This window comes from Puma concolor, chromosome B2, assembly GCF_028749965.1.
Source record: "Puma concolor isolate L17-30 chromosome B2, mPumCon1.1.hap2, whole genome shotgun sequence".
NCBI classification, from domain to species: domain Eukaryota; kingdom Metazoa; phylum Chordata; class Mammalia; order Carnivora; family Felidae; genus Puma; species Puma concolor.
Genome location: NC_141671.1, coordinates 4,605,156 through 4,631,312, shown reverse-complemented (window position 1 = coordinate 4,631,312; position 26,157 = coordinate 4,605,156). Strand labels below are relative to the sequence as shown.

The 26,157-nt window shown below is 46.7% G+C and overlaps 1 protein-coding gene across 12 annotated transcripts in view; it reads left to right on the top strand.

The window, feature by feature from the left end:
- CARMIL1 (capping protein regulator and myosin 1 linker 1) overlaps nucleotides 1–26,157 on the top strand; it is a 311,927-nt gene that overhangs the window by 129,851 nt on the left and 155,919 nt on the right. For all 12 annotated transcript variants that reach the window (XM_086706081.1, XM_086706084.1, XM_086706083.1 and 9 more), the window contains exons 6-8: nucleotides 10,969–11,066; nucleotides 11,396–11,466; nucleotides 11,704–11,777. In XM_086706081.1, coding sequence (XP_086562207.1) covers nucleotides 10,969–11,066; nucleotides 11,396–11,466; nucleotides 11,704–11,777 — 243 coding nt within the window. The remainder of the gene's footprint in view (nucleotides 1–10,968; nucleotides 11,067–11,395; nucleotides 11,467–11,703; nucleotides 11,778–26,157) is intronic.

The following is a 26,157-nucleotide window of genomic DNA, read 5'->3' as shown; positions in this document are numbered from 1 at the left end:
CTCGTAGAACTTGAGATTTACCCCAACGGGGTCAGTGAGATTTACCCCAACGGTTGGCGGGGGGGGGGGGGGTTCTGAGTGCTTCGCAGAAAGGCCTTGAGTCTAGTATTAACGAAGAGTGTGAGAGCCTTCATTTTCCTTGTTTTATTAATTAATTTATTATTATTTTTTGCCTGATCAGTAAGACAAAACTTAGAAAAGAAACAAAAATTAGCCTCTTTTTCATTTTCCTCTTAGTTTCCGGAAGCCCACGTCAGGGAAGTTAGTGACGTACTTGCGTCTCTGCACAGCCTCACATTTCTTTGTTCACACGCTTTTCATCAGGGTTATGCGCCCGGGTGACAGAGTCTGTCCTGAGGGAACGTGTGGGGTGTTGGAAGGGAGGTTGGAACGGCTGAGGTCAAAAGACAGAAGGATCCTCGTGCCGGAAAGCTCCCTAAAGTGATAACCCGTAATGAAGATGCCTTCCAGCTGAAAGAGCTGGTTCAGAAGTTCTGGAAAATACCCCTCCCAGTGCTTGCTCTGTGCGCAGGCCGGGAGGCCTCGTGGGGACACGTCTAGGATGGTTTGCTGGGCACCTTGCTGGCGGGGAGCGGGAGGGAAATTTCGGGGACTTGCCCTTCACGGGACGCGCTCCCAGATGCTCTGCTTGTAAATTGACGCGACGCAGGAGAACCGAGCCTTGTGTCTTTCAAGCCTTTTGGGCGCCTGCAGGTGGCTCGGGAGAGACAGGGGCTTCCTGTCCGCCTCTGATTTTCCAACACCCGCTGGGTTCTTCTGACGGCTCTGCGCTGGACTGGCTCGTTTCCTCGGTCCCCCAGGCCTGGGGGACCCAGCCCTGTGCCCTCTGGCTGTTCACCCGGGGCCTCCTCCTGTCCGCCTCCTTGCCCTCCTCTGACTCTCTGGCTGGCCGATCGTCGAGGGAACGGAGGTGGTGAGCGGGGGGCTGTCCCTCGACTCCTGCCAGGCTGGAATTTCTGGGTAGGAGGCCTGTTAAAGCCAGGCCGTTGCAGGTGTCCAGCCACACATGTGTGTGTGCAGGAGAGGCGCGGGCAGGCGGGGGTGCGGGATGCAGTGAGGAGCCGTGAGTAGTGGTGACGGGGAAATACCCAGAAGCGAAACATCCTTCAGGGGCGATCGTGCCTTAGCAGTCACTACAGCCCCTTTCCCCTCAGCTGCACTCGGTCACGGGGCTTTGTACGCGAGCTTCCTGAGAACGCCCTCGCTCTCCGTCCCCAGGAGCCCCGGTGAAAGAAGGACGTGGTCAAGCACAGCCTTGTTTATTTAGCAAGGGCTGGTTTGACCCTCCGAGCAATGTTGAGAATCTCTGCTTTCTGTAAAACGCAGTTTTATTTGCCTAATATCCTAGGAATTTTGAGGGAATTAGCAGTTTTATTTTTGCTTTTGATTCTTCCATTTTTCCTTCCCAGAGAACATTGTAGAAGAAAAGCGTTTTCACTTTTTGCTGCCATTTAGCAACTTCTTGAAAGGTTCGGGCAACGATTAAATGATGTGCTCCATTTCCGGAGAGGCATGCGTGTTAGTTTCTAAATCCATGACCTCCACCTCACCCTCATCTTCCCTTCTGTCCCCCAGCCGCCCAAGGCCCAAGGATGTCCCCAAGGACGTCATACATGGTGCAGCCCATAAACTTAGCAAGTTTCTTCCTGAAAACCTGCCTGTATTTGGTAGTGTATCTCAGTTAGTGGCCTCACCATTTAATTTTTTAAATGTTTTATTTATTTATTAAAAAAAATTTTTTTTTCAACATTTATTTATTTTTTTGGGGACAGAGAGAGACAGAGCATGAACGGGAGAGGGGCAGAGAGAGAGGGAGACACAGAATCGGAAACAGGCTCCAGGCTCTGAGCCATCAGCCCAGAGTCTGACGCGGGGCTCGAACTCACGGACCGCGAGATCGTGACCTGACTGAAGTCGGACGCTTAACCGACTGTGCCACCCAGGCGCCCCTAATGTTTTATTTTTGAGAGAGAGAGATCGGGGGAGGGGCAGACACACACACACACACACACACACACACACACACACACACACACACACACACACACACACACACACAAAGCAGGCTCCAGGCTCTGAGCTGTCGGGACAGAGGCTCGAACTCACAAACTGTGAGATCATGACCTGAACCGAAGTCAGACGCTTAACCGGCTGAGCCACCCGGCGCCCCAGCGGCCCGTCATTTAAATAGTCTTTTGTCCCTAACTTGCACGTCTCATTAGTTGCCAAACCCTTTTCATGCGGAGTTTCTGGTCTGGGCCTTTGCCTGTCTTCTCATGTCCACTGCCTGAGTTCAGAGGGTCTTGCTTGCCAGGGTGACATCGTCCTAGCTAGAGTGTCTCCGTCTCCAGTCCTCTTCCTTGTCTTCCTTCCGCACCGTCACCAGAGGTACCCGTCTGTACCCCAGTAGCGTCTGTGCTGTGAGCCTGGCCTAGAAGCCCACTGCCGTCTGGCCCCGTGATCCGCCTGTGCCTGAGCACATCCTCCTCTTAGTGCTTTCATTCATTCTCAGTGCTTTCATTCAGGCTGCTCTTCCAGACAAGCTTCCGCTGCAAAAGACGTAGCCCAGATCTTGAAAGAGTTTATGTTTCCATAGAACTTTGCGATCACTTCCCAGACTAGCACCTGTCTCGCTGTGTTATAATTGTTTCTTTACACACTCATCCCTCGGTGAGTGTTGAGTTTCTACTACCGACGGCAGGGTGCTAAGTGTTGGGGTGCACGACCCACATGGAATTTCCACTGGGAAGCAGACCCCCCAAGAAAGGGAAATAAATAAATGAAGTAAGTAAGTATAAATTTGACTGAATGCCTGCAGCTGATCCTCCCTGCAGGGCTAATTCAAAGAATAAAATTCTGTCTGCAAGGGCCTCCCTGTGGCCATGATGCTTTGAACAGACCGTCATGGAGAAAAAGGAGTCTGAAGAGGGCGGGGAATGTTTCCTTCTCGGGCCTCTGCTCCTGCTGCTGCACCTGCCTGGACCGGGATTGGCGTCGCTGAGAGATGCGCTGTGGCTGCAGGGTGTGGAAGAGGAGGGTGCAGACGGGAGGGATGGAGACTGGTGTATGAGATCAGGCTGGAAACGTAGGCGCTGGTCATTTTATGGAGAGAGTAATTAAGAGTCTGCAGTTTAGCGGCAGCTCACGAGGAAGCCGGTGTCGCGTGCATGAAGGGATGGGACATGGTTCCCTTTGTAGTTTATGAAAATTGTGCCGCTGGAGACAGAATGGCGTGGGAAGGGGAAGAGCAGGTGGGGACACCGGCGGTGACCCAGGGGAAGGGTGGCCGCGGCCAGGGGTAGGGCAGTGACGTTGGAGGTAAGGATAGAGGATGGGACACAGAGGATTTATTGTGGGCACAGGACTGGCTGATAGATTCCGTGTGTGGGTGACGGCAGTGAGGAAAGAGAGGACCGAGGACGGCTCTAGGGTTTCTGGATTAAGGACTCAGTGACCAGTGCTCCTTTTCAGTGAGGTGGAGAGGGCCCAGGGTAGGTGCAGGGGGCAAGTTTTATTTTGGGGGTAAAACACCCCAACCGCTCTGCTGTAAGCATGCTAAGCTTGAGGTCTTGGACGTGTAGGTGGGGATATCAGATCGTTGGTTATATACGTGGGGTCGGAGCTTGGAGGAAAGGTCCGGGTCTGGAGACGCAGCGGACGTGGGAGGCGTTAGCATAGACGGTCTTGCACGCGTGACTTTTCTGAGATCGGCCAGAGAGACGTGTGCACCTAGACAAGAGAGCATCTTCAGAATGAGGACAAGTGCAAGAAGAAGAGCCAGGAAGGGCCCATATGCTCACCTCTGTGAACCGACACGGGGGAGAGGGCATCTTTCCACCCACGGCTGCTCTCACTAACACAGCAGTTCCTGAGAACCTACATGAGGAGCTACAAGAAAAGGCGTCTGATCTAGAGGAGACAGAGGGTGGCTGGGCATATGTGGGAGGTGGCTGGATGCAGGCTGGCTGTGTGGAGCGCCCCTCCCCCCCCACCCCCCCGAGAAGCAGGGAGAGGGTTTAGAGCGGAGGGCAGGAAGGCAGAGGCAATTCAGATGAAGCCACCAGTGTGGAAGAAGGCACGGATTATAATTTAGAACTTGGCAGAAAATTTAAATAATGTGAATGTGCTTGACTTTTGTTTTGCTTTCGTACCCACCATGCACGGTTAGGGCGTGAGAATTAAACCTATAATATTTTGTGACTTGCACATTCGGCCTTTAATCTTGAAGCTCCTTTCCTGACATCGCATGGCACGGTTTTGGCAGGGGAAATGGCTAATTACGTTGGTGCTGGTTATTGACTAGCGAGGGTGGAAAGGTAGGTCATCATAGCCTTTCTGGTCCATCTCTAATGTGCCTTAGTTAAAGTGGTCAGTAAGGGAAACATTTCCTTTACATAAATAACGGAGAACATGCAAAACAAAACATGTCCCTAGTAAATGTCATACATCCCACTCAACGATAAGTTGAAGAATATGAAACTGTATTTGATATCACGCGGTATGTTAACTAACTGGAATTAAAGTAAAAACTTCAGAAAGGAACCGTATATGGGATCCTCAACCTTATTTGAGTCATTTGTCTCATCAGATGTATTACCTGAGTCTGTGGTGTGGACCTTGGGTCCCCAGCCCTCCTCTCCTTACTTGCTCAGGGCGCCTGTGGTAGAGATGGATGGACAAGAAAATATCTGATGAGCAGATGTCAGGAACCTGGAGGGTCTGGAGCACAAACAGCCAGGACTGCTCTCAGTTCAGATAATTAGTTCTTGCACAGCTCAAGTTCAACTATACACATGAAGCTGTGTCTGTAAAGATCTGAGTTTCTGGTTTTACCCAAATAAAAATTTTGAAAATTACATCCATGGTCAGAATCAAATATATAAAAACAATATATAAATTATCTACAAATAATCAGCCCTCTTGTGTATAGTCAAGAAAATACAGGTAGGCAAAAAATGAAGAATTTCAATTAAAATTAATATTCACCCCAGTATCCTCTCTTCACCTCCCCTCTGTACATATATATTTACCTCTTCCTCTCTCCTTTTCTTACAAAAAGATGTTTCCCTCCTCTCATTAAATAAGGAAAGTTTCGGGGCACCTGGGTGGCTCAGTTGGTTAAGCGTCTGACTCTTGATCTCGGCTCAGGTCACGATCTCATGGTTCATGAGTTTGAGCCCCGCATTGGGCTCTGCATTGTCAGCAGGTAGCCTGCTTGGGAGTCTCTCTCCCTCTTTTTCTGCCCCTCTCTCAAAATGAATAAATAAACTTAAAGATAAGGAAAGGTTATTTCAAAATACGGAGAAAAGTTAAAGATTCAAGAAGCAAATTTAAGTTAAATTTAAAAATTTACAGATTGCCATTAGTATTGTTTTGTGGCCACTCTTAACTCGGGCCTGGCCCCTGAGACCGTGACGGTGAGGGAAAGCTAGGGAAATATTTGCAGCCTAAGTGTCGTTTAATCTGTTTTCCCAGAGGTGTCCATAATGGCATTTCTCTTCAGGAAGCTGTTTGGTGTTATGGCCTTCGGCTTTTCTAATATTGAGAACCTTGGCTATTCTCCAAAACCATGCTAGTTTTTTGGTTTTGTTTTTTTTTTTTGAAGCGTTAAATTAAGTCATCAGTACATGGAAGAATTCATCTAGAAAGTGTTCACTAAAGCACTTCCTCGGGCGGGCACACATGCATGAGTGAACCGTGCCCTGTTCTCCAAGAGTTTGTAGTTCAGAGGTGGTGTAGGAAAGTTCTGCCAATTGTTCAAGGAGAGAAAACCCTCAGGTTTCAGAGAAAGAGAAGTCACATTTGACTTGGGATGCCAGGGAAATAACGTAGGATGTGTATTTGCTCTCCTCCTTGTTTGGGGGGGGGTGGTTGTCGAGGGTGTGCTGACCGGACTTCTGTGGGGAGATGGCGGAGGCTGGAGGCCGAGGGGAGCAGGTGCTGCCGGGAGGATAGCCACTGCCTGGCGCAGCTGGAATTGGGAGCCTGCAGACGTCACTGTGAGGAGGGGGCCAGAGGACAAGCCTCCGGGATGGGCAGGAGGGAGCTATGGAAGGCTTTTGAATGTCAGGATAAGATGGGAGTTACGCACTCCTTTGGGCTGCTTTAGAAGCGTGTGGAGAGAGCCTTGAGGTAGGAATTGGAAGGTGTCAGCTTGGTGGGATGCTTCAGGGAGGTGAGACTCTAGCAAGTTAACTCCCTTCTCAGTGCCTCGGTGTCCTCATCTGTAAAAGGGGAATAATGCTGTGAATGGAGATGAGGATTCAATTAGCCCGTGTAAACTGCTTCCGTGTTGCTACAGGAGTTGTAGGTGTGGTACAGACTTCAGTGCAGTCAGGTACCCAGCAGCGTCGGAAAAAAGCCCGCCCCATCAGAAAGGAAATTGGCCATGTTTGTAGGGAATATCTTCGAAGTTTATGATTTTATTTTTTGAGAGAGAAGAGAGGGAGAGAGAGTCTCAAGCAGGCTCTGCACCGTCAGGGCACGTCCCAACACAGGGCTCGAACCCATAAACCGTGAGATCACGCATGACCTGAGCCGAAGTCAAGAGCTGGTTGCTTAACCGACTTAGCCATCCGGGCGCCTTGAACAGTAACCTCCTGACAGGATTGTTTTTCCTGGGAATAACTTACGGAATACTTGACTATTCCGTCCTATATGTGACACATGCGGGAAAGTTGGCTGAGTATCAGCATATTAGGACAAAGCTTCTTTGCTACCGTAATAAAAAAGATACCACAGGGGCACCTGGGTGGCTCAGTTGGTTAAGCGTCTGACTTCAGCCAGGTCACGATCTCGCGGTCCGTGAGTTCGAGCCCTGCGTCAGGCTCTGTGCCGACAGCTCAGAGCCTGGAGCCTGTTTCGGATTCTGTGTCTCCCTCTCTCTCTGCCCCTCCCCTGTTCATGCTCTGTCTCTGTCTCAAAAATAAACATTACAAAAATAAAATAAAAAAAAAAAGATACCGCAGATCTGTTTATGAAGTCAAAGCCAATTAAAGTATGCAAAGGTGAGGTTCTTGTGAAGAAAAGTGGCAGAATAGGAGTTGATGTGCAAACAAAAGAAGGGTGCTGTGTAGCCCGTTCATTTTTCTAAAGCAGACGCAGTATTTGGTTGGGATGTGGTTTGGGTCAGGGAAACGTGCACGGTGCTGGTGACTACCGCCCTCGAGTGGGAGAGGCTTTGGAACTGAATTTTAAATAAATCAATTCGGTGGAGTGAAAGAGTTTACGGATTTCTTTCGTGTTGACAATCGAGGCATGAGATTCGCACAGAGAGCTGGCGTGCTGGTGACGTTTACTGTCCTTCTGAGGCTTGTGTAAAGTAAACGCCTGTGATGCACACGTACTTGGTCCAGCTCCACAGTCCCGCCTGCAAGCGAGAGGCAGGCTTTGTGCGTCTGCTAGGATTTTGGTTTACCTGTCACGGCACTTATCCTGCCAGCAAATCCTTTCTGTCTGTCGGTCTGTCTGTACAACACACCCCCTCTCCCTGTGTGTGTAGGTGTGAGCTGTGTCCTGTGGTGCACGCACATGGGCTCTTTGCTGCCGTTGAACTACAGGGAAAAACAATATGGGCCATTGGGGGGGTCCCCTCTCATTGTTTCTGTGCATTGAGTTAGAGCACGTAGACACTGGCCATCTCCTGGAAGTTTACTCCTTAGAACTTTATCTCTTATGCAAGTCACTGCACCTGTTTTCATGAGACGTCTTCGGTTCCTGAAATCGAAGTGCTTTGCAGTTCCTTGCAAAAGAAAGAGAAGTGTCACAGAGCGGGGCTGCTTAGGAAACCTCAGACCGATCCCATGAAAGAGTGGTTTTGAAGGTCAAGGGGCAGCCTCTGCACACAGACGTCTACCCTAGCCGCTGCTTCTCATTTTCCAGTTGACTTGCCCTTACCCCCTGAGCAGGAATGTCCAGTGTTGTTTTTGGAATAAAATTGAGGCTTTAGTTTCTGAATCTGCCATGAGAAGTCGTCTGTTTCTCCCTCTAATCCTAGACTGCCACCTTCCTATTCTTGATCCTCCCAGCTTCCTGCCAAAGATTTTTTTGCCCTATTTTCTTCCTGCTTTTGACTAGCTTAACTTCGTCCCGTGTGTCATTGAAACAGCATGCCCCACAGTCCTGCTGAAGTGAAGCAAGAATTCTCGAAGACAGATGTGATCTCAGATGAAGTCAGACCTATGTCTAGTTTGATGTGTCCAAGGTTCACTTAACCGAGTCGTGTAAACGCTGGGGGCTGTTTCTGACAGGTCTGCTGTTGCTTTGCGTAATACCTGGTTTTGCTGTCTGGTCGCCAGAAAACAATGCCAGTAAAATGCCCGATGATGGTATGGAACCGAGATGAATCATTCTGTAAGATCTGGAAGATTCTGTAATATCACGTCCGTTTGCGAATGTCTTGTTAAGCCCACAGTTACCCCCCAGTTCAGGAGTTTTAAGATGATGGGATTTAATCATAGGTGTTTTCAGGTGAGATTGAGAAAAATCGTGCTGCACTCGCAGGCCTCGTGCATTTACACGAGAATTTGAAGGAAGTAATGACGTTTGGCCTAGTTGGTTATACCTGATTATGCTTCAGTCGTAAAAACCGCAAGGATGTGTAGGAATGTTTTCAGGGCAAGCAGAACGTTCAGGGTGTTTAAATGCTTTGTTGTGTATCGCAGGGTTTCTCTAGGAGTAGACGGGGCAACTTGCCAGGAGGTAGCACATTTTCTCTGGAATCCATCCCGTGAGAAAATGGAGACAACTGTTTTCCTCCAATACTCTACGAGGTGATTGAGATCCATCACGATGACTGAGAACATTATATGGGGCAGAAGTGCTTTTAAGTCATTAAAGAAAGATTAAAATATGTTCAGTATAACTTAGCATCTTTATTTACACCATTTCGCACCCGGGCCCTGCCTTGATCCCGGTGCTTCTGACCCAATACCCTTCCTCACAGCCTGTGACCTCCTCCCCTCCTCCCCACTTGACTCTCGAGGGCCACACCCGAGACCTCGTCAGCTCCTGGAACAGCGTGTGCTGGGGTCAAGTCACAATTCACTCGTCTCGCTGTGACCACGGCCGTTCGGCCCTCTCTCCCTCGGAAGGACCAGCGCTCGGACTTTTTCAGGGCCTCTGGGCCGTAGATCCCTTGGATCTTCCCCTCCCTCTCCTGAGCGCCCAGCCCACAGTGTCCGTCACCCCAGCAGTACCCTCAAGTCCATCTGGCCACCTGCTTGGAAAGCCAGCAGCCCCACAGCGTGCCCGCTGCCCCTTCCCGCACACGTCTGGGCTGTGGCGGGCGGGAGCCCGAGGAAGTCTCACGGCTGGTCCACCTGCTGCCTCCAGAAGCTCATGACCTTCACTCTCGCTGGGCTTTTCTATTTAATTTCTCAAGTTCTTTATCTGGGTCCAAAGTTTGCCCCCACACCCGCCCTGCAGATCTTGTGGACGGTGCCCTTCTCACCAGCCGGTGCACCCTGTTCAGGCTTTTCGTGGCTCCTCAGTGCCCTACGAATAAAATCCAAACCCCGTAATCGGACCTCGAAGGCTGTCCGCGACCTGGTTCCTGCGAGCTCCCCAGACTCTTCCGTTACCCCCTCCCCATCACGCGGTGTTTGCTGGCCCGCTTTGAACCGTGTGCCATTTCTGGTGGTGAGCACGAGCCTTCTCACGGCCGTGAACTTGCTGTCCCTTCGTCTGGAGCGGTCTCCCCAGCTCCTGGTTCCCCATCTCCTCCCCCCACCCCCCGCCCCGATGAAGTCTTTATTCCTCTTCAGGTTTTAGCATAGACGTGGTAGGGACTGGAGAGCACCGTCCACATTCCCCACGCTCCGCTGCCCTCCCCCCACCAGAGGAGAAGTTAAGTGCCCTTTTTCTGCACCCCCCGCCCCACTATACCCTCTACTTCTCCTTTTATACCTCCTGTTTGTCTGCTTCTCACGATAGGCTGTCCATTTGGAGGGCAGGGATGGTGTCGGTTTTGTTCATGGTTGTGTATCTAGTATCTTGACAGCTGGTCTTGCCATGCTGTAGACATTTAATAAAAATTCGGGGGTGAGTTAATGGATTCATAAATTACCCATTAAATGATTACTACCTGAGGGGCGCCTGGGTGGCTCAGTCGGTTGAGCATTCGACTTCGGCTCAGGTCATGATCTCGCGGTTTGTGGGTTTGAGCCCCACGTCGGGCTCTGTGCTGACAGCTTAGAGCCTGGAGCCTGCTTCGGATTCTGTGTCTCCCTCTCTCTCTGCCCCTTCCCCGCTCACGCAGTCTCTGTCTCCCAAAAGTGAATAAATGTTAAAAAAAAAATTGAAACGATTGGTATGTGATAACTCTGAGAGCATCGGCTAATGTTTATTGAGACTTCACCAGGCAGCGCGGATTGTTTTGATAACTTCACAGGTATTAATTTCTTTCTTTCTCGCGATTACCTCACGGGGTAGGTCCTCTTACTTTGCCAGATCTGTGAATAGTGAAACTTGGAAGTGGTCGGCTGGGCTCTGAACCACAGTAAAAGGAACACTTCTTCTGACATGACATAGTCTTTCTTGACGGACGTTTGTAAGGGGTACTATGGAAGCACGGAGGAAGAGATGTGTGTTTTAAGTTTTTGAAAGTTCGTGATTCAAATTTAGCATACACATAAGCTAATAATTCATCAAGTAGAACACGCTGTCTTCTAATTATTCTAGTGCAATCTACTGCCACGAAACAACAAAATAACATAGAGACTGTCCACATCCCTGGATAACTCCTTGGGCGTATAAAAGGGGGCTAAAGAAAGGAGATTAAGTTTCTGAGGTTTCCAGCTTCTTGATGCTCAGAAAGTGGAATTTACGTTTACCGAAATCAAAGTGGCAGCCATCTTTGGTCTAAAAAAAGGCGTACCACAAAATAGATTTCTATGCACGGTGCCAACCACTCGATTTTTGAAATTTATTGTTATTTTGATCTTGCAGGAGAATCATGAAAAAAGTCTCCATGGAGCCCTCTGAACGACTGGCCAGTCTCCAGGCTCTGTGGGACAGCCAGACCGTGGCCGAGCAGGGGCCCTGCGGTGAGCATGCATTTTAAAACCAAATTATAAATGGCCGCATGGATGTCCCCGTGCCAGGAAGTTACGTCTATTCCTAGTATGCTTCTGTAAAGGTACAATTAGTTTTAAGGTGTAATTACCACTGCACAGACTTTAGACTGGTGGATAAAAGTCCTGTATTTAAGCTGTATTGCATCCTGCTGTGTACTTACTATAGAACAAGGGGGAGAATCTTTGCCGTTTTCCCAAACAGAAAGAAATAATCAGCATTGTCAACATCGGCCATATTTAAACTTTAACTTAAAAATCATTTAGCCAAAAACCTGTCACGTTTCTGTTGTGTGTTTCAGGTGGATTTTCTCAGATGTACGCCTGTGTGTGTGACTGGCTTGGATTTTCATACAGAGAAGAAGTACAGTGGGTAAGTGTGTTTGTGTGCAGGCTTCCCCCCCCCCCCCCCCCGGAGAATATTCCAGTATTTGACTGGCTGGTTTCTTTTTTTCTTCCTTTCCCCCCACCATTAATGCTTTCGGCTTAAAATCTTCCTTCCTCAGATTATGTGAAAATCTGTCTGTATCATTGTCTAATTCTCTCTCTGCATCCCTCTTTCCTGATCATCTGTGTGGACTATTTACATGATTTAATTATATGTAAACAGGATGTGGATACAATTTACCTGACACAGGACACCAGGGAATTGAATTTGCAAGACTTCAGCCATCTTGACCACAGGTAAGCCACTGCTTTCTTTCCTTCCGTTTGCAACTGATTTTGCTTCCGGAACCATACTTCTCGGCTGGTGCTTATAGACACAGGCGATCTCCAGAAAATCCTGTTACAAGGGGAATCGGGAGAATCTAAGACTCTCTGAATTTTGCCTTTCAAGTAATAGTCTCAGATGTGTTCATTTGGGATGGAGGTGCCTGTGTGTACTTGAAATCCAGAGTTCATAGTTAGGAAATGTGGAAATAATATAATTCTGAGGTTCTTATACCGGCTTACAAAAGTCTATTTAATCATCTGCCCTGTGTATATAATACTATGTAATATAGTATTATTTTGCCTAATTGCCTTAGAACATTTGTTCTAGGAGGCAATTTTATGCTGTAATCCTAAGAAATGACGTTTGGTTTACAATTTCTTTATGAGTTGGGGATTCGCTGCTAGGGTATAGATGCGCACATGTTGGTGGGAACGGGTTTGCCGTTATCTGCCTTGCGATCACGATAACACGGCTGTGAATCTCGTTACACGTCGTTATTTGAGAAACCTGCGGGTTTTAAGATCTTGACGTTCGTATGTTTAGGGCTGAGGCTAGCGGGGTCAGGCCCCAGGGAAGAAGCTTCGTTCAGGGTTAGGCAGCGTTGGGCGGTGCCCCTGCGTCTTTGCTGGGCATCCCAGCCTCCTCCCTGGAAACGCTGCTTATTTTAAGCAGCAGACGCTAGTCCCACCGCCGTGAACCTCAGCCCAGTCAGTCCGTCCTCTCTGTTTGGCATCGAGAGAGAGAATCCTGGCATCCGGCCCTACCTTTCGCGCTACGCGCACAGCTGGAATGCGGCGTCGTGGCCTGAAAAATGCCATTTCAAATTATTTTCCCACCTACCTGGCGGGAAAATCCAGAGCTGTACAGGGGTCCCCGAAGAGTCCTAGCCAATGGAACGGAGCAGAGAACACGGACGGGAGCCCTCTCTGCGGCGCTGGGGGCTGCAGAGGGCGGCGAGGCCTGGTCTGTGCTCGTGGCCAAAGCCAAGTGCCCGAAGCCCCTGGTTCTCAAGCGTGGATTTGCTTCCTGCTTGTGGAGCCAGGGTGGTTTTCTCCCGCCTGGAGCTGTTCCCCCTCTTCCTGCACATGAGGGGACGTTGTACTCCTGCTCCGGCTTCCCTGGGTGTCCTGCGTAGCTCGTGAAAAAGTGAACTGAGAAACAAGGAAGAATCTTAGTCTGCAGGTTTTTTCTCAATAAACTCAGGAAATTGTACGTAGAGTAAGAGGATTGGGTCGCCCTGCAGCATTAGGGCTCAATGTGTGCGGCCCCCGGAACCCTTTACAGGTCTTGACAGTGATTGAGCTTTTGCGTTACGTGGGTTATTTTTTTGGGGACTCACTGTATTAGAAGCTGAAACTAAAACACTTACTAATGCCTTTAAACATGTTAATAAACCCATTACATGCTAACGTAGGTACCGTTTTCGTGAACAATAACCATTTTCCGAGACAAACCTAAGTCCGCCGGAAGAGTGGCTTCCCTTCACCCGTGTGCTGATCTCTGTAACTTCTGACTTCATAGAAGGCAGCTGGATTCCCGTGTCCGCTTCTGTTCACGCTCTCGTGATGTGTGGCTTTGACTGAAGTACATTTAGAACATCCAGGCTTAGGCAGATGCATACTTAGAAAAGGGAGCGTTGTTAATAGCCCTGTCACATGACTGTGAATACTCCTCTTTCATACTTCACCATGACTAGTAAAGCGATGGTTTCCCAAAGTTCAGTTGCTGTGTGGAGTCGGAAACCGTTACCAACGAACTTTTTTTATTTTACTTTAAATCCCACTGGGGCCCTTGGGTGACTCAGTCGGTTGAGCGCCTGGCTCTTGATTTCGGCTCAGGTCACGATCTCACGGTTTGTGAGGTTGAGCCCCACGTCGAGACTCTTCTCTCCCCCTCTCTCCCTGCCCCTCCCCCGCTTGAGTGTGTGCGCACGCGCTCTCTGTCTCTCTCTCTCAAAAATAAATAAACTTAAAAAGCAAATCCATTTGGTCCATCTTGTGCTTCGAACTAATCTTACCCCCAGATGGTTTTGTAGCAAGCATTCTGCATCGTTCATTTAGAAAATACTGGTTCACTGGGTTATGCATAGTGTGCAGATATTTTGCTGTTGTACAGTAGGGAGAAAAGAGGACATTTGTTAACACCGCTGATCCTCTCAAAAAAGTCTTTTTAAGCGAGGCAAAACTGTCAGTCTCCTAGTGGCTGATAAAAGTTTCCCCAGATTCAAGTGGTTTTTTTTTTTTTTTAAAGTTATAACTTTACTGTTGGAAAAAAGTTCCTCGAAGTGACGGGCTAACAACTTTTTACGCTGTAGAGAAAACATCTGCTAAATCCCAAGTCTGAATTGACTGTACTTTGTCATCTTTTGCATGGTGTTCCATGAGAGAGCGAGTTCTGCTTAGAACTCTATCACAAAGATACTTCGCATTGAGAAGATGAGCCCTTTGTATAAAGAGGAAGCATTTTGTGCCTGTTTCTGTTTTGTCGCACAGGCAGGTACTCAAGGGCTGAGATTTAATAAAAGAAGTACTTTCTACTTCATCAAGGGCATTCCTCTTTCTTTCTTTCTTTCTTTCTTTCTTTCTTTCTTTCTGTCTTTCCTTTTTTTTTTTTTTTTTTGACAAAGAAAGACAGCATGAGGGAGGGAGGGGCAGAGAGAGACAGAGAGAGGGAGAGAGAATCCCAAGCAGGCTCCACACTGTTCATGCAGAGCCCAGTGTGGGACTTGAACTCACCAACCCTGAGATCATGACCTGAGCCAAAAGCAAGAATCGGAAGCTTAACTGACTGAGCCACCCAGGTGCCCCAGCTTTTTCTTTTTTTAAGTTTATTCATTTATTTTTAGAGAGCTAGAGAGCATGTGCAGGGGAGGGGCAGAAAGGGAGAGAGACAGAATCCAGGCAGGCTCCGTGCCATCAGGGGCTTGAACTCATGAACCCGTGAGATGGTGACCTGAGAGCCCAGATCAAGAGTCGGGCAGCTGACTGCACCACCTGGGCGCCCCAAGGGCGTTCTTAAATGACATGGGCATTTGTTGGAAGAAACCGCATGTGTGGCGGTAATGAACATAGTGACCGGCGTCCAGGCCTGGCATGGCCGTGTTGATTCCTGCTAAGGCGCCGGTGGTTTTCCCTGCTGTCATTTTTCTAGCATCCATGCAGACATCCAGGCATCCATGCCTCTACATGGCGTAAAGGACAGTTTGTTTTAGTGTTATTATGAGAGTAGTTTTGAACTTGTGAGGCCCTCGAGGGAGTCCCGGGCTTCCACAGGGGTCCATGGACCATACTTGGAGTGAAGACACCGTGTATGGCAGCTTGAGGTGTTTCTCCGGCTTCCTTTGTCACACCTTCAACAGTTTTTACACCGTTAATAGGCTATGCGTAATGTCGGTGCTGTTTTCCAGCGTATCCGCAGTGCTCAATTTCATGATTAATCTGGCCACAGAGGGAAACCATATCTAGGGAAGCTACTAAATACAGTTACTTCGCATACATAGAAATATATGGAATGCCGTCCACCGTTGAGGAAACTTGTCGAAACTGAGAATTTCCCTACAAACAGATTTTTTCCTAATTCCTTAGCTGGAGAATTTTCATTTTGTCAGTAAACACTGCATTCATGATTGTTTACTTTTCCTACTTGGTAAAGGGCTAGAAGCACTTTTGTCATTACTGAGATCAGAAGGCGGAAAACTTTTCCTGTCAAGGGCCAGATGGTAAATATTTTAGGCTTTATGGGGCAGGCAGCCACCGTGGCAGCTCAAAAGCAACTCTAGACAACGTGCAATTGAACGAGTGTGACTGTGTTCCAATAAAACTTTATTTACAAACATACACTCTGCGGGCTGTATCTCCCCAAAGAAAAATGCAAGATGAGCTACACAAAAAATTTAAAGCTTCTATTTATGCTTATTGCTGAATCATTTTAAAATTTCTATCTCTGTTTTATAATATGCAACATATTACTATTGCTGTATTTTGCGTGTAGTAACTACTAAAAAATTAGTTCTCAATTTTTTTTTCTTTTTTCAATTTTTGTTTTTTTTATTGCAGTGGGCTTAATAACAGCAGGGGTCATTGCTATAGACGTCTCCTTTCCTACTAATGCCTAAATACTTGGACTTTTTCCAGAACTCTTTTGCCCTAATCTTCAGTATATCCCCTCGTTGTTGAGGATTTAATTTCCCGCCCATGATTCTTACTATTACGATTAGCGCCAGCTTCTATATAAAGAGGCTACTTACGGTCAGTGCTTTTAGATAACCTGTATTAATAATATTTTGCCAATCAAATTACAACGGAGTACATTGGATGGACATTTCTGTATGTTAGAATCTTGAGCACGCTTCTCCGTAAAGGGACAGTCTGTACTTAAGCGGCACAGTAGTTTGGAAGGATCCAGAGTGGCCCAGTTTCAGGGGGATAGGGGTCATTGTCTGACTTTGAGAGGTTTTACAAAAATGTTACTTTCTCGTTTGGGTATGAATTGTGGAGAAAAGAAGGGAGGAATGAGACGCATTTGAGGATCAAGAGGAGAGGTCGATGGGCCCCTGTTGAGCTGGAGTTTGTTAGCAAATGGGGCAGTAATTCTCATATGCGTTGGTGAATTTTCCCATGGTGGCAGTTGGCTCCCAGAAGCTCTGTTGGAACATAATTCCCAGCTGGCCACCATTCAAAGCTTTATTTTTTCATTCCATTCTTCCTTGTCTGTAGTCCCCATACTTAGACACTTCCTTTCTCAAGAGCCTCTAGGGTCTCTAAACTCATTAGTGGTCCTGGGATGGAAGTTCTGTGAGGGCCGGGTTGTGTCTGTCTTGTTCAGGCTGTACGACGTGATGCTCTAGGGTCAAACCAGTGCCGCAGAATAAAGGATGTTCAAGGGCAACTGAGCTGCTCTAGGGAAACAGACCAGAATCCTGGGAGGGTGAGGGGATTCTTTTTTAAAGGCTTCCTGGACTACTCACATACTCTTCCCCAGAGGCAGGTTGGCGGTCGTTAGACTATTCACGTTCTTAACCCGATTTTGCTCTTTGTTACCTACTCCAATCCATGGCTGAATCCTCTCCGGATTCCTATCAATTCTGTGTGTTTCTTTCAGTTCACTCACCCAAGGCTGGCATCTTTTGCATCTAGGGGTTTGTAACTACCATTTTTTTTCAGCTTATCCAAATCGGGAGGTTTGGGTCATGCGTGGGGCATTGGTGTTAATGTTGCAGGTCTGATAACAGGGAGACTACACGTGGTTTGGGCGGCTTTTCTCACGTGGAGCACAGGCACGGAGGAAACAGTCTGCATGCGTGTGCTCCCCATCGATAATTCTCATCGAAGAGAATATAGATTGAGAGGATGCAGGTCTAGGGACTGGGCAGTGCCCCTGTCATCATTCTCATCATACACACCCTCCTAATGTCCTCTCCCCTCTCATTTGCCTGGGATCTGCTCTCCTGCAGAGACATACCCATTGTTAGGACACCGTGACCCTTATAGCACACGGCCTCAGGAACTGAGAAATGGGGAAACGTGGACGTCGTCCTGAGGCCGCTTATGAAGCCTCCAGTGTGCTCTTTTGTCTTCCCTGGGGACCTGCCTCCACGCGTGTGCGTCTTCAGCCACCTCCCTTAAGTCTCGAGGGTCTGTCCCGGAGCTTCAAGGTAGATCGCAAGCAACTTGAATGCTGTCACGGAAAACTGACTAGCTAAAAGGCTGTTATCAGAACTGAATGAGGGGTGAGCATTCGCGTCTGGGGATGACCGTGTGCATGCTAGAGCCATCCAGTTCCTCCCTGGAGAAGAGCAGTTAGGAAGCATTGTACTTGGGAAAATGCCCACCCACTTGTTCTCTATAGCTTCCAAAATTTTATTTAAGTATATTCTTGAAGCGTGCGCTGCTTTAGATACCGATGGGCCAAAAAGAGGCATAGCTGGAAAAGGCTTTGCTGCACATTTCTCACGGGACCTCTCCAAGGTCTGTGAGCCGACATGTTAAAAAGTGTAATTACACTGTAATTTGCAGGGGTGGGAATGATGGGGTGGAGGGGGAGTGGTGCCGAGGCGAAGAGAATATACCGCTTTGGATACATCGATTTTTTTTTTTTTTTCTTGCTCCCGGTAGATTTGCAAGACGAGCTAATCTCGTCAATCCTCTAAAGGCTCAATGACATGCATCATTGAGTTTAAACATGGCTCATGAGAGCCCAGCTGGCAGCTCATTCCCTTCAGACTCGTGTGTTTGTGTTTTCATATTTCTTACTCATCAGAGTGACAGTCTTGAGCCTGATGCTTCCAGAAGAGTTTTGCGTGTGGGTTAATGTTTGTCAAGGTTGTCCCGAGGGCATTGGTGTAATTCTTTCCTAATCTAGGCTGTCTCTCTTTATTCTCGCTCTCATTTCAAAAGGAAGAAATGCTGTTTGGAGTGTGAAATCAGGTATGAAGAACAGCGCTGGCTTCTGTTTTCCTTTTCAGAATGTCTGTGAACAATTCCGTACGCGTGGTTTCCGGTCTGGGTCAGACGGGCTCTGTGACTAAGGCAAGTGACTTAGACCCTGAATCACTTGCCAACTTGTTTGTTTTTGCATTTTAACTTTTTGAAATAGCCCCCTCCCCCACTATTAGTTTATTTTTAACATCCAAAACAACAAGAGTGCTGTCGTTATTTGAGGAATTGCTTCAGGAAACATGTGGTTGTTGGCTTTCCAAATAAGTGGCTGGTTGAATGTGATGGGAAGGGTTTGGAGTCTTCGATCTAAAATCCTACGGGTGTACCGCCCTGGGTTCACCGTAGAGTAGTTTGAAGATTCTTGACGACTTTAAAAAGACTCCTTTTAAAATGAACAACCATATAAAGTGGCCAGTTTTCTTAATTGAAAGGAAAAGAGACACACAAAACCCCTACATTACAGAAAATTTTGCATTTCCAGAGGCTAGTTCATGATCTTTTCTTTTTTCTCTTTTCTCTATTCTTTTCTTTTCATTCCTTTTCTTTAAATTTTAGTTAACATGCAGTGCGATATTGGTTTCAGGGGTAGACTTCAGTGATCATCACTTACAGCAAATACCCAGTGCTCATCCCAACAAGTGCCCTCCTTAATACCCATCAGCATCTAGCCCATCCCCTATCTGCCTCCTTTTATATTTGAGTGGTTCCATATTGGGGGCATATATATTTACAATTGTTAGATATTCTTGATCGACAGACTTCTTAATTATGATATAATGCCCTTCTTCATCTCTTGTTACAGTCTTTGTTTTAATGTTTATTTGACAGAGAGTGCGCGCGAGCGAGTGTGGGGGGGAGGGGCAGAGAGAGAGAGGGGGACAGAGGATCCGAAGTGGGCTCTGTGCTTACGGCAGCGTGCCCAGTGTCGACCTTGAACTCATGAACTGTGAGATCATGACCTGAGCTGAAGGTGGACACTTAACTGACTGAGCCACCCAGGTGCCCCGATAGCGTTTGTTTCAAAGTCTAGTTTGTCTGATACAATTTGGCTACTCTGGCTTTCTTTTGGTGTCCATTAGCATGATAGACAGTTCTCCATCCTCTCACTTTCCATTTGCAGGTGTCTTTAGATCTAAAATGAATCTCTTGTAGGCAGCATATAGATGGATCTTGTGTTTTTATCCATTTTGATACCCTGTGTCTTTTGATTGGAGCATTTAGTCCATTTATATTCAGAGTGATTATTGTAAAAGATATGAATTCAGTGCCATTGTTTTGCCTTAGAGTTGGTGTTTCTGGTGATACTCTCTGGTCCTTTCTAGTCTTTGTTGCTTTTGGTCTTTTTTTTTTTTTTTTTTTTCTTTGCACTCAAAGAGTCTCCCTTAAAATTTCATGTAGGGCTGGTTTAGTGGTCACAAACTCCTTCAGTTTTTTCTTTGCCTGGGAAACTATCTCTCCTTCTGTTTTGAATGACAATCTAGCTGGATAGAGTATTCTTGGCTGCATGTTTTTCCGATTCAGCACATTGAATATATCCTGCCATCCCTTTCTGGCCTGCCAAGTGTCTGTGGACAGATCTGCTGTGAACCTGATCTGTCTTCCCTTGTAGGTTAGGGACTTCTTTTCCCCCTTGCCACTTTCAGAATTCTTCCCTTTTCTGTGTGTTTCGGGAATTTGACTATGATATGTCTTGGCGATGGCTGGCTTTTGGTGAATTTAATGGGAGTTCTCTGTGCTTCTTGGATTTTGATGTCTGTGTCCTTCCTAGATAAGGGGAGTTTTCAGCTATAATTTGCTCACATAAACCTTCTGCCCCCTTCTCTCTCTCTTCATCTTCTGGAACCCCTATGGTACGAATGTTACTATGTTTTAATAAATCACCAAGTTCCCTAAGTTTGCCTTTGTGATCTGTTACCTTTGTTTCCTTCTTCTTTTCAGCTTCATTATTTTCCATAATTTCATCTTCTAGATATCATGGATTCCCTCTTCTGCCTCATCCACCCTTGTTTTTATGGCCTCCATTTGGGTTTGAAACTTGGTTATAGCATTTTAAATTTTGGCCTGACTAGATTTTAGTTCTTTTATCTCTGCAGAAAGGGATTCTCTGGTGTCTTCTATGCTTTTTTCAAGCCCAGCTAGTATCCTTATAATCCTTGTTTTAAAATCTAGTTCAGACATCTTATTCATATCTGCACTGATTAAATCCCTGGCCTTCATTTATTTCCTCTTCTTTCTTTTGAGGTAAATTCCTCCCTCTTGTCATTTTGGAGGAAGAAAAAATAACAACAGCTATAATAATAGAATGAAATCAAAAAATTAACAATTAAAGAAATTAGGTAAGGAAGCTAGATCTGAGGTGTGTTTTGGTGTCCTTGTTCAGAGAAGCTGCCTCGTTCTGTCCCTGAGATTATGCAGATTGTTCTGTTAATCTTCACATCGATTTCCTACGTGTTCAAAATGGTTTGATGCTGATCTAGCTGTGTTTTAGGGACAAGCTCAGGGGGTACCCTTACTATTCCACCATCTTAACTCATCCCAGTTCTTGATCTTTTCTGTGATGCTGCCCTTATTTTCAGTTTTATCATGGCATGTTTTTTCTTTTCTGGAAATAAGTGAAAAACTTGGTATGTTTGTGTTTTGCTTTTTTTTGTTTTTAATTCTTTATTTTTGAAAGAGAAACAGAGTGTGAGCAGGGGAGGGGCGGAGAGACAGGGAGACACAGAACCCCAAGCAGCTCCAGGCTCTGAGCTGTCAGCACAGAAACCGACAGGGGCTCGAACCCACAAACAGTGAAATCATGACCCGAGCCGAAGTCGGACACTCAACCGACTGAGCCACCTAGGCGCCCCTAGGTACATTTGAGTTTTAAGGGAAGGTTTGGATCATTCAGAGTTGCCAACTGAGATGAGAACTAAGGATCTCAATTTGTATTACAAACCCCAGCCCACGGCTGGATTAACAACCACCACAGCAACGAACAACTCTACGTGTAATACATTTATAGCAGGGAAAAGGTTAGGGAATGTTAATTGTCTCCTCTGTCTTCAACAGAGTGTAGGAAAAGATTCTGCTATATGACTCTAAAGGGTATTAACATTGGATCTTCCTTCTCAGGGTTTGGAGTCTTAAGATGTCTTTGTTCCCATTTTCAGGAAGCAGTAGAAATGTCCTGTGGAAATGACAAGAGAATATTATGTTCCCATGTTACCAAGACTCAGGGGAGCATTACCTAAACTGCTGTAACTCTTCAAGGGTGACTTTACTTTTCAGATCAGAGTCAAGTGGTAGTTAAGAGTGTCTTAGGAGATCAAGACAAAACACATTGGGAGGCAGAATCCGTGCCATGGACTGATAGTAAAAAGCTGTCACCACGAGAAAATCAGTCGAGATGACAAGCATTGGTGTTTGGAAACCTTTCTACATCATGTAGTGTAACCCCCGGGGTGCCTTAGTGAAAACACGAGGAAGGGTTGGTTCTGATTGGCACAGACCCCACCGAGGAAGGTCCAGGGAGCTCTCGGCAGTGAGGTGTTACCGGCACAGGGGTTGGGAGGCCCGCGTGAATCAGGAGTTATCCTGTTTGCTTATCTGATCGCTTATTACTGTGTTCTGAGAAAGCCATCCAGGAAAATGAACTCTCGGGAATGAAATTATTTACATCTTGTCTTGTGTATTTTTCTGTGGAGGTGAGATGTACCAGTTTTGATCATTATTGGTGATAGATTGTCATATGTAGACCGAGTCTCCTGGAGCCTTGGCCTCTGTTGTGGCTGTCCCGACGGCTTAGATGTTCTGAGAGTGACAGATTCTAGGAATCCCGAGTGTCACTCAGTTCAGACCTTGACTTTTCTCTGTGTTTGCTGAAGTGGTTCCTGGATGCTTGCTTCTCAGACTTGAAGCTCCCCATTCTCTGCACGGTCCAGGCAGATTGAGAGAAGCTTTGGACCTGAGAAATTGAGATTTTACATAGTGTTGTATGTAGCTATAGTTTATTTACTTTTGCTTCCGTTTTGTATTCTGATGTGTGACCATTCTACAAGTTATCCATTCTGCGGTTAATTGGATATTTGGGTTAGCTTAATGACTAGGTTGAGTAATGCTGTTGAGGCCATTCTTACAGTTGTTTACTTAGAGAAAAGTTTGCCGTTCCGTGTACCAGAATGCAAATAATGGTAAAGTCAACCACTGTGTCCGCCCTTGAGGTCGAGAAACAGTCTATTGCCTCTTCGAAGAAGACTTTAATAAGTCAATTTTCAGTCATGGTTCCCCCTGCACTCTTACCTTACCTGATGGAACAGTTATTCTAACAGTCCTTGTGTTTCTTTGTAGTTGCGTTACAAAAGTGTGCTTGTTTCATTTGGGGTTGTATTAAGTCTTTATTTTTTTTTTAATTTTTTTAATTTTTTTTTTTTTTACATTTACTTATTTTTGAGAAACAGAGTGAGACAAAGCATGAGCGGGGGAGGGGCAGAGAGAGGGGGAGACACAGAGTCTGAAGCAGGCTCCAGGCGCTGAGCTGTCAGCATAGAGCCTGATGCGGGGCTCGAACCCACAACCGTGAGATCATGGCCTGAGCCGAAGTCAGACGCTCAACCGACTGAGCCACCCAGGCGCCCCTGGGGTTGTATGAAGTCTTTAATAAATTTCAGAAAAAAATATTATTTTGCGTTGGCTCTTGTTCTAGCTAGCCTCTGTACCTGCTTTCTGCCTCAGGCTTCTCTCCTCTCCCCAGTACCTCTTGCCTGCATAATGAAAATTGTTACCTTCCTCTGATACATCCTGCCTACATTGCTGAAATTGTTAACTTCCTGAAACATTTCTCTGCTTAAAAGCTTTGTAATGGTCACCCTGTCAACAGTCATGTTCCCTTCGCTTTCAAGCCTTATTTCTAGATACTAAGTGTTCTGGTTATCTGTTGCTATATACGAACCATTCCAAACGTAATGGACTACAGCAAGAGCCGTCCCTTGTTAATTGTCCGTCACAGCTCTGGGCTTGATTAGGCTCCGCTAGGTGGTTTTTGCTTGGGCTCTTTCCAGCTGTTACAGTCAGATATGGGCTGGGTCTGGAACCATCTTGAAGGCTTCCTTATTCACGGGTCTGGTAGTTGATGCTGGCTGTCTGCTGGGACACTTCCACGTGGCCTGGCCTTTCTCAGAGCAGGGCGGCTGGATTCCATGGGTGAACCTATCAGAAGGAACTAAGCAGACGCCATATTATTGCCTTTTCTTACCTCGCCTTGGAAGTCCCCCAGCATCGGTGGAAGATACCCATGTTGTCTCCAGTGTCTGACCATTATGGATACAGCCGTTATAAACAGTAACATATAAGTTTTTGTGGAAGTACACGTTTTTATTTCTCTTGGTTGAGTATCTAGGATTGAGGTTGTTGGATCTTACGGTCAGCGTGTATTGAATATCATAGACACTGTCAGACTGTTTTCCACACCAAGTATGCCATTAGGATTCCCATCAGCAACGTATGAGGTTCCAGTCGCTTGGCATTTTTTCGTTTTCAATTTTAGCGATTCACTAAGTTTGGAGTGGCATCTTGTTTTGGCTTTAAATTGCATTTCTTTAATGGTTAATAATTTCAGACATCTTTTTATGTACTTCTTTGCCATTGATATATCTTCTTTGGTGAAGTATCTCTTTAAATCTTTTGCTTATTTTTAACTCTTTTTAATTATTATTATTTTTGAGAGTCAGAGACAGAGCATCAGTGGGGGAGGGGCAGAGAGAGGGGGACACAGAATCCGAAGCAGGCTCCAGGCTCCGAGCCATCAGCACAGAGCCCGACGTGGGGCTCGAACCCACGAAACCGCGAGATCATGACCTGAGCTGAAGTCGGACGCTTACCCGACTGAGCCACCCAGGCTCACCTCTTTTGCTTATTTTTAAAAACTCGGTTGTTTCTTATCATTAACCTCTTTATACATTCTGATATCAAGTTCTTCGTTAGAAACGTGATGTGCAAATATTTGCCAAGGAAAAACTGATTTTTCCACTTTACCAGGTGAAGTCCAATTTATCAATTTTTCCTTTTGTGGATCATGCTTTTGGTGTCGGATCTAAAATCTCTGACTAAGGCGTACCTTGCTCTGTCGACCATTTCCTCTGGCTGGATTCTTCTCCCTTCGCTTGTGGACTTCAGTCTGCCTTTTCAGGATTTTTGCATGTCGTTTTAGAGCTGATGCTGTCCTGCCCCCTGTGACAATGTAAAACCTGCTTCTATAAATGATGTGCTCTTCGGTTCCTGAAAACGACTTCGTTATGACAAAAGCCAGCTGTCCTTCAAATCAAGTGACAGACTAGCACACACAATAAAGAGGTTCTGAAGTGTCATCCCTGCTTGACCTTAAATCCACACAAGGAAATAAGATGAGAAGGAGCCGCCGTGGCTCCTGAATGGATAAGTACAGGGAGAACCCCTGAACCAAGTGTGTGATAAGCCGGCATTTGCCGTCAGAGAAGCGACTGTCCCCAGATCGCAGGGGGAGCAAATGGCGTTGACTCTGGCACGCGGTCCGTGGGGAGCAGGGACGGGAGTGAAGACCTATGGGAAGGGTTGCTGTTCATGGTTTTAAATCTGAAACTTAAGCAAAAATTGATAAAGAGGCTCTTCTGTTGGACAGATGGCATATGGAACCACGTGACTGAGAGTTGTTTTTTGTTTTTTTTTTTTGCATTGTTTCTCTCGCCTACCTGCAGGGACTTGTTTCTCCTTTATTATTTATTTTTTTTAATTAGAGAGAGAGAGAGAGAGAGCAAGCAAGCAAGCTCGGGAGGGGCAGAGAGAGAGGGGGAGACCCAGAATCCAAAGCGGGCTCCAGGCTCCTAGCTGTCAGCGCAGAGCCCGACGTGAGGCTCAAACACATGAACTGTGAGATCACGACCTCAGTGGAAGTCAGATGTTCAACTGACTGAGCCCTACCCAGGCGCCCCTCCTTTTTAAAGCATGTCTGACGAAGCCAGACGTATGGTTAAATGAGATAGCCTGAGTAGTGTGCCTGCCACAGGGCCCGGTACGCAGAGGCTGTGAAATAATGTGGATTTTGCCACTCTCTCCACCTTCTGCCTTTCTTTTCCGTCTCAGCAACAGTTTGAGTGTTTGCCAGGTGTCACGCCAGGAGGATGACACTGGTTATGGTCTGGCTGAAACTGGAAGAGAGAGAGTTGGTTTTCACAGAACTTACAGCCTGGGGGTGGTGGGCAACAAATGTTGAATACAGAGGCAGAATAAAATGACTCCGAGGCAGAATAAAATTAATGCTAAGTAGAGATGCGGACAGGGTGCTGGCTGGGGTGGCCCAGGGGAGCCCAGACAGGAGATGTGTGATATATGTGTCGAAGGGTGCAGGGATGTTCCTAGGTGAACACAGCACTGAAAGATGCTTCCGACCGTGAAATTGTATGGTGTGTTTGATGAGCAGTGAATTGTCTGCTTCTTGCCTTGTGCATGAGTTAGGGGCTCATGTTGTAGGAGGGATCAAGCTGGAAAAACACGATGCAGGTGGCTCTCTGAAGCACATAGTTCCTTCAGTGGCTGAAGAGTTTGTGGGAAGCATGAGACAAAAATGCACCTGGGCTGTCTCATGTGTGTCATCAGCATCAGGAACTACGGGAAAGTTCCAAATGGTTGTAGGATGCTTGCTAAGCCTCGGGGATCCATTCAGGGTCACTTATTATCTACAAGGCTAGACAGTGTCCTTGCTTGCATTATAAACTGGAGAGTTCAGTTGACTCTTAACAGTGGTGGGAGAGTGGGGGCTGGGGCACTGATTCTCCCACGCAGTAGAAAATCCCAAGCTTAATCCCCCAGAGCTTAAGCACTAATAGCTTAGTGTTGACCGACAGCCTTATCAATAACCTAAGTATTTAACACATATTTTCATATATTATATGTTCTTACC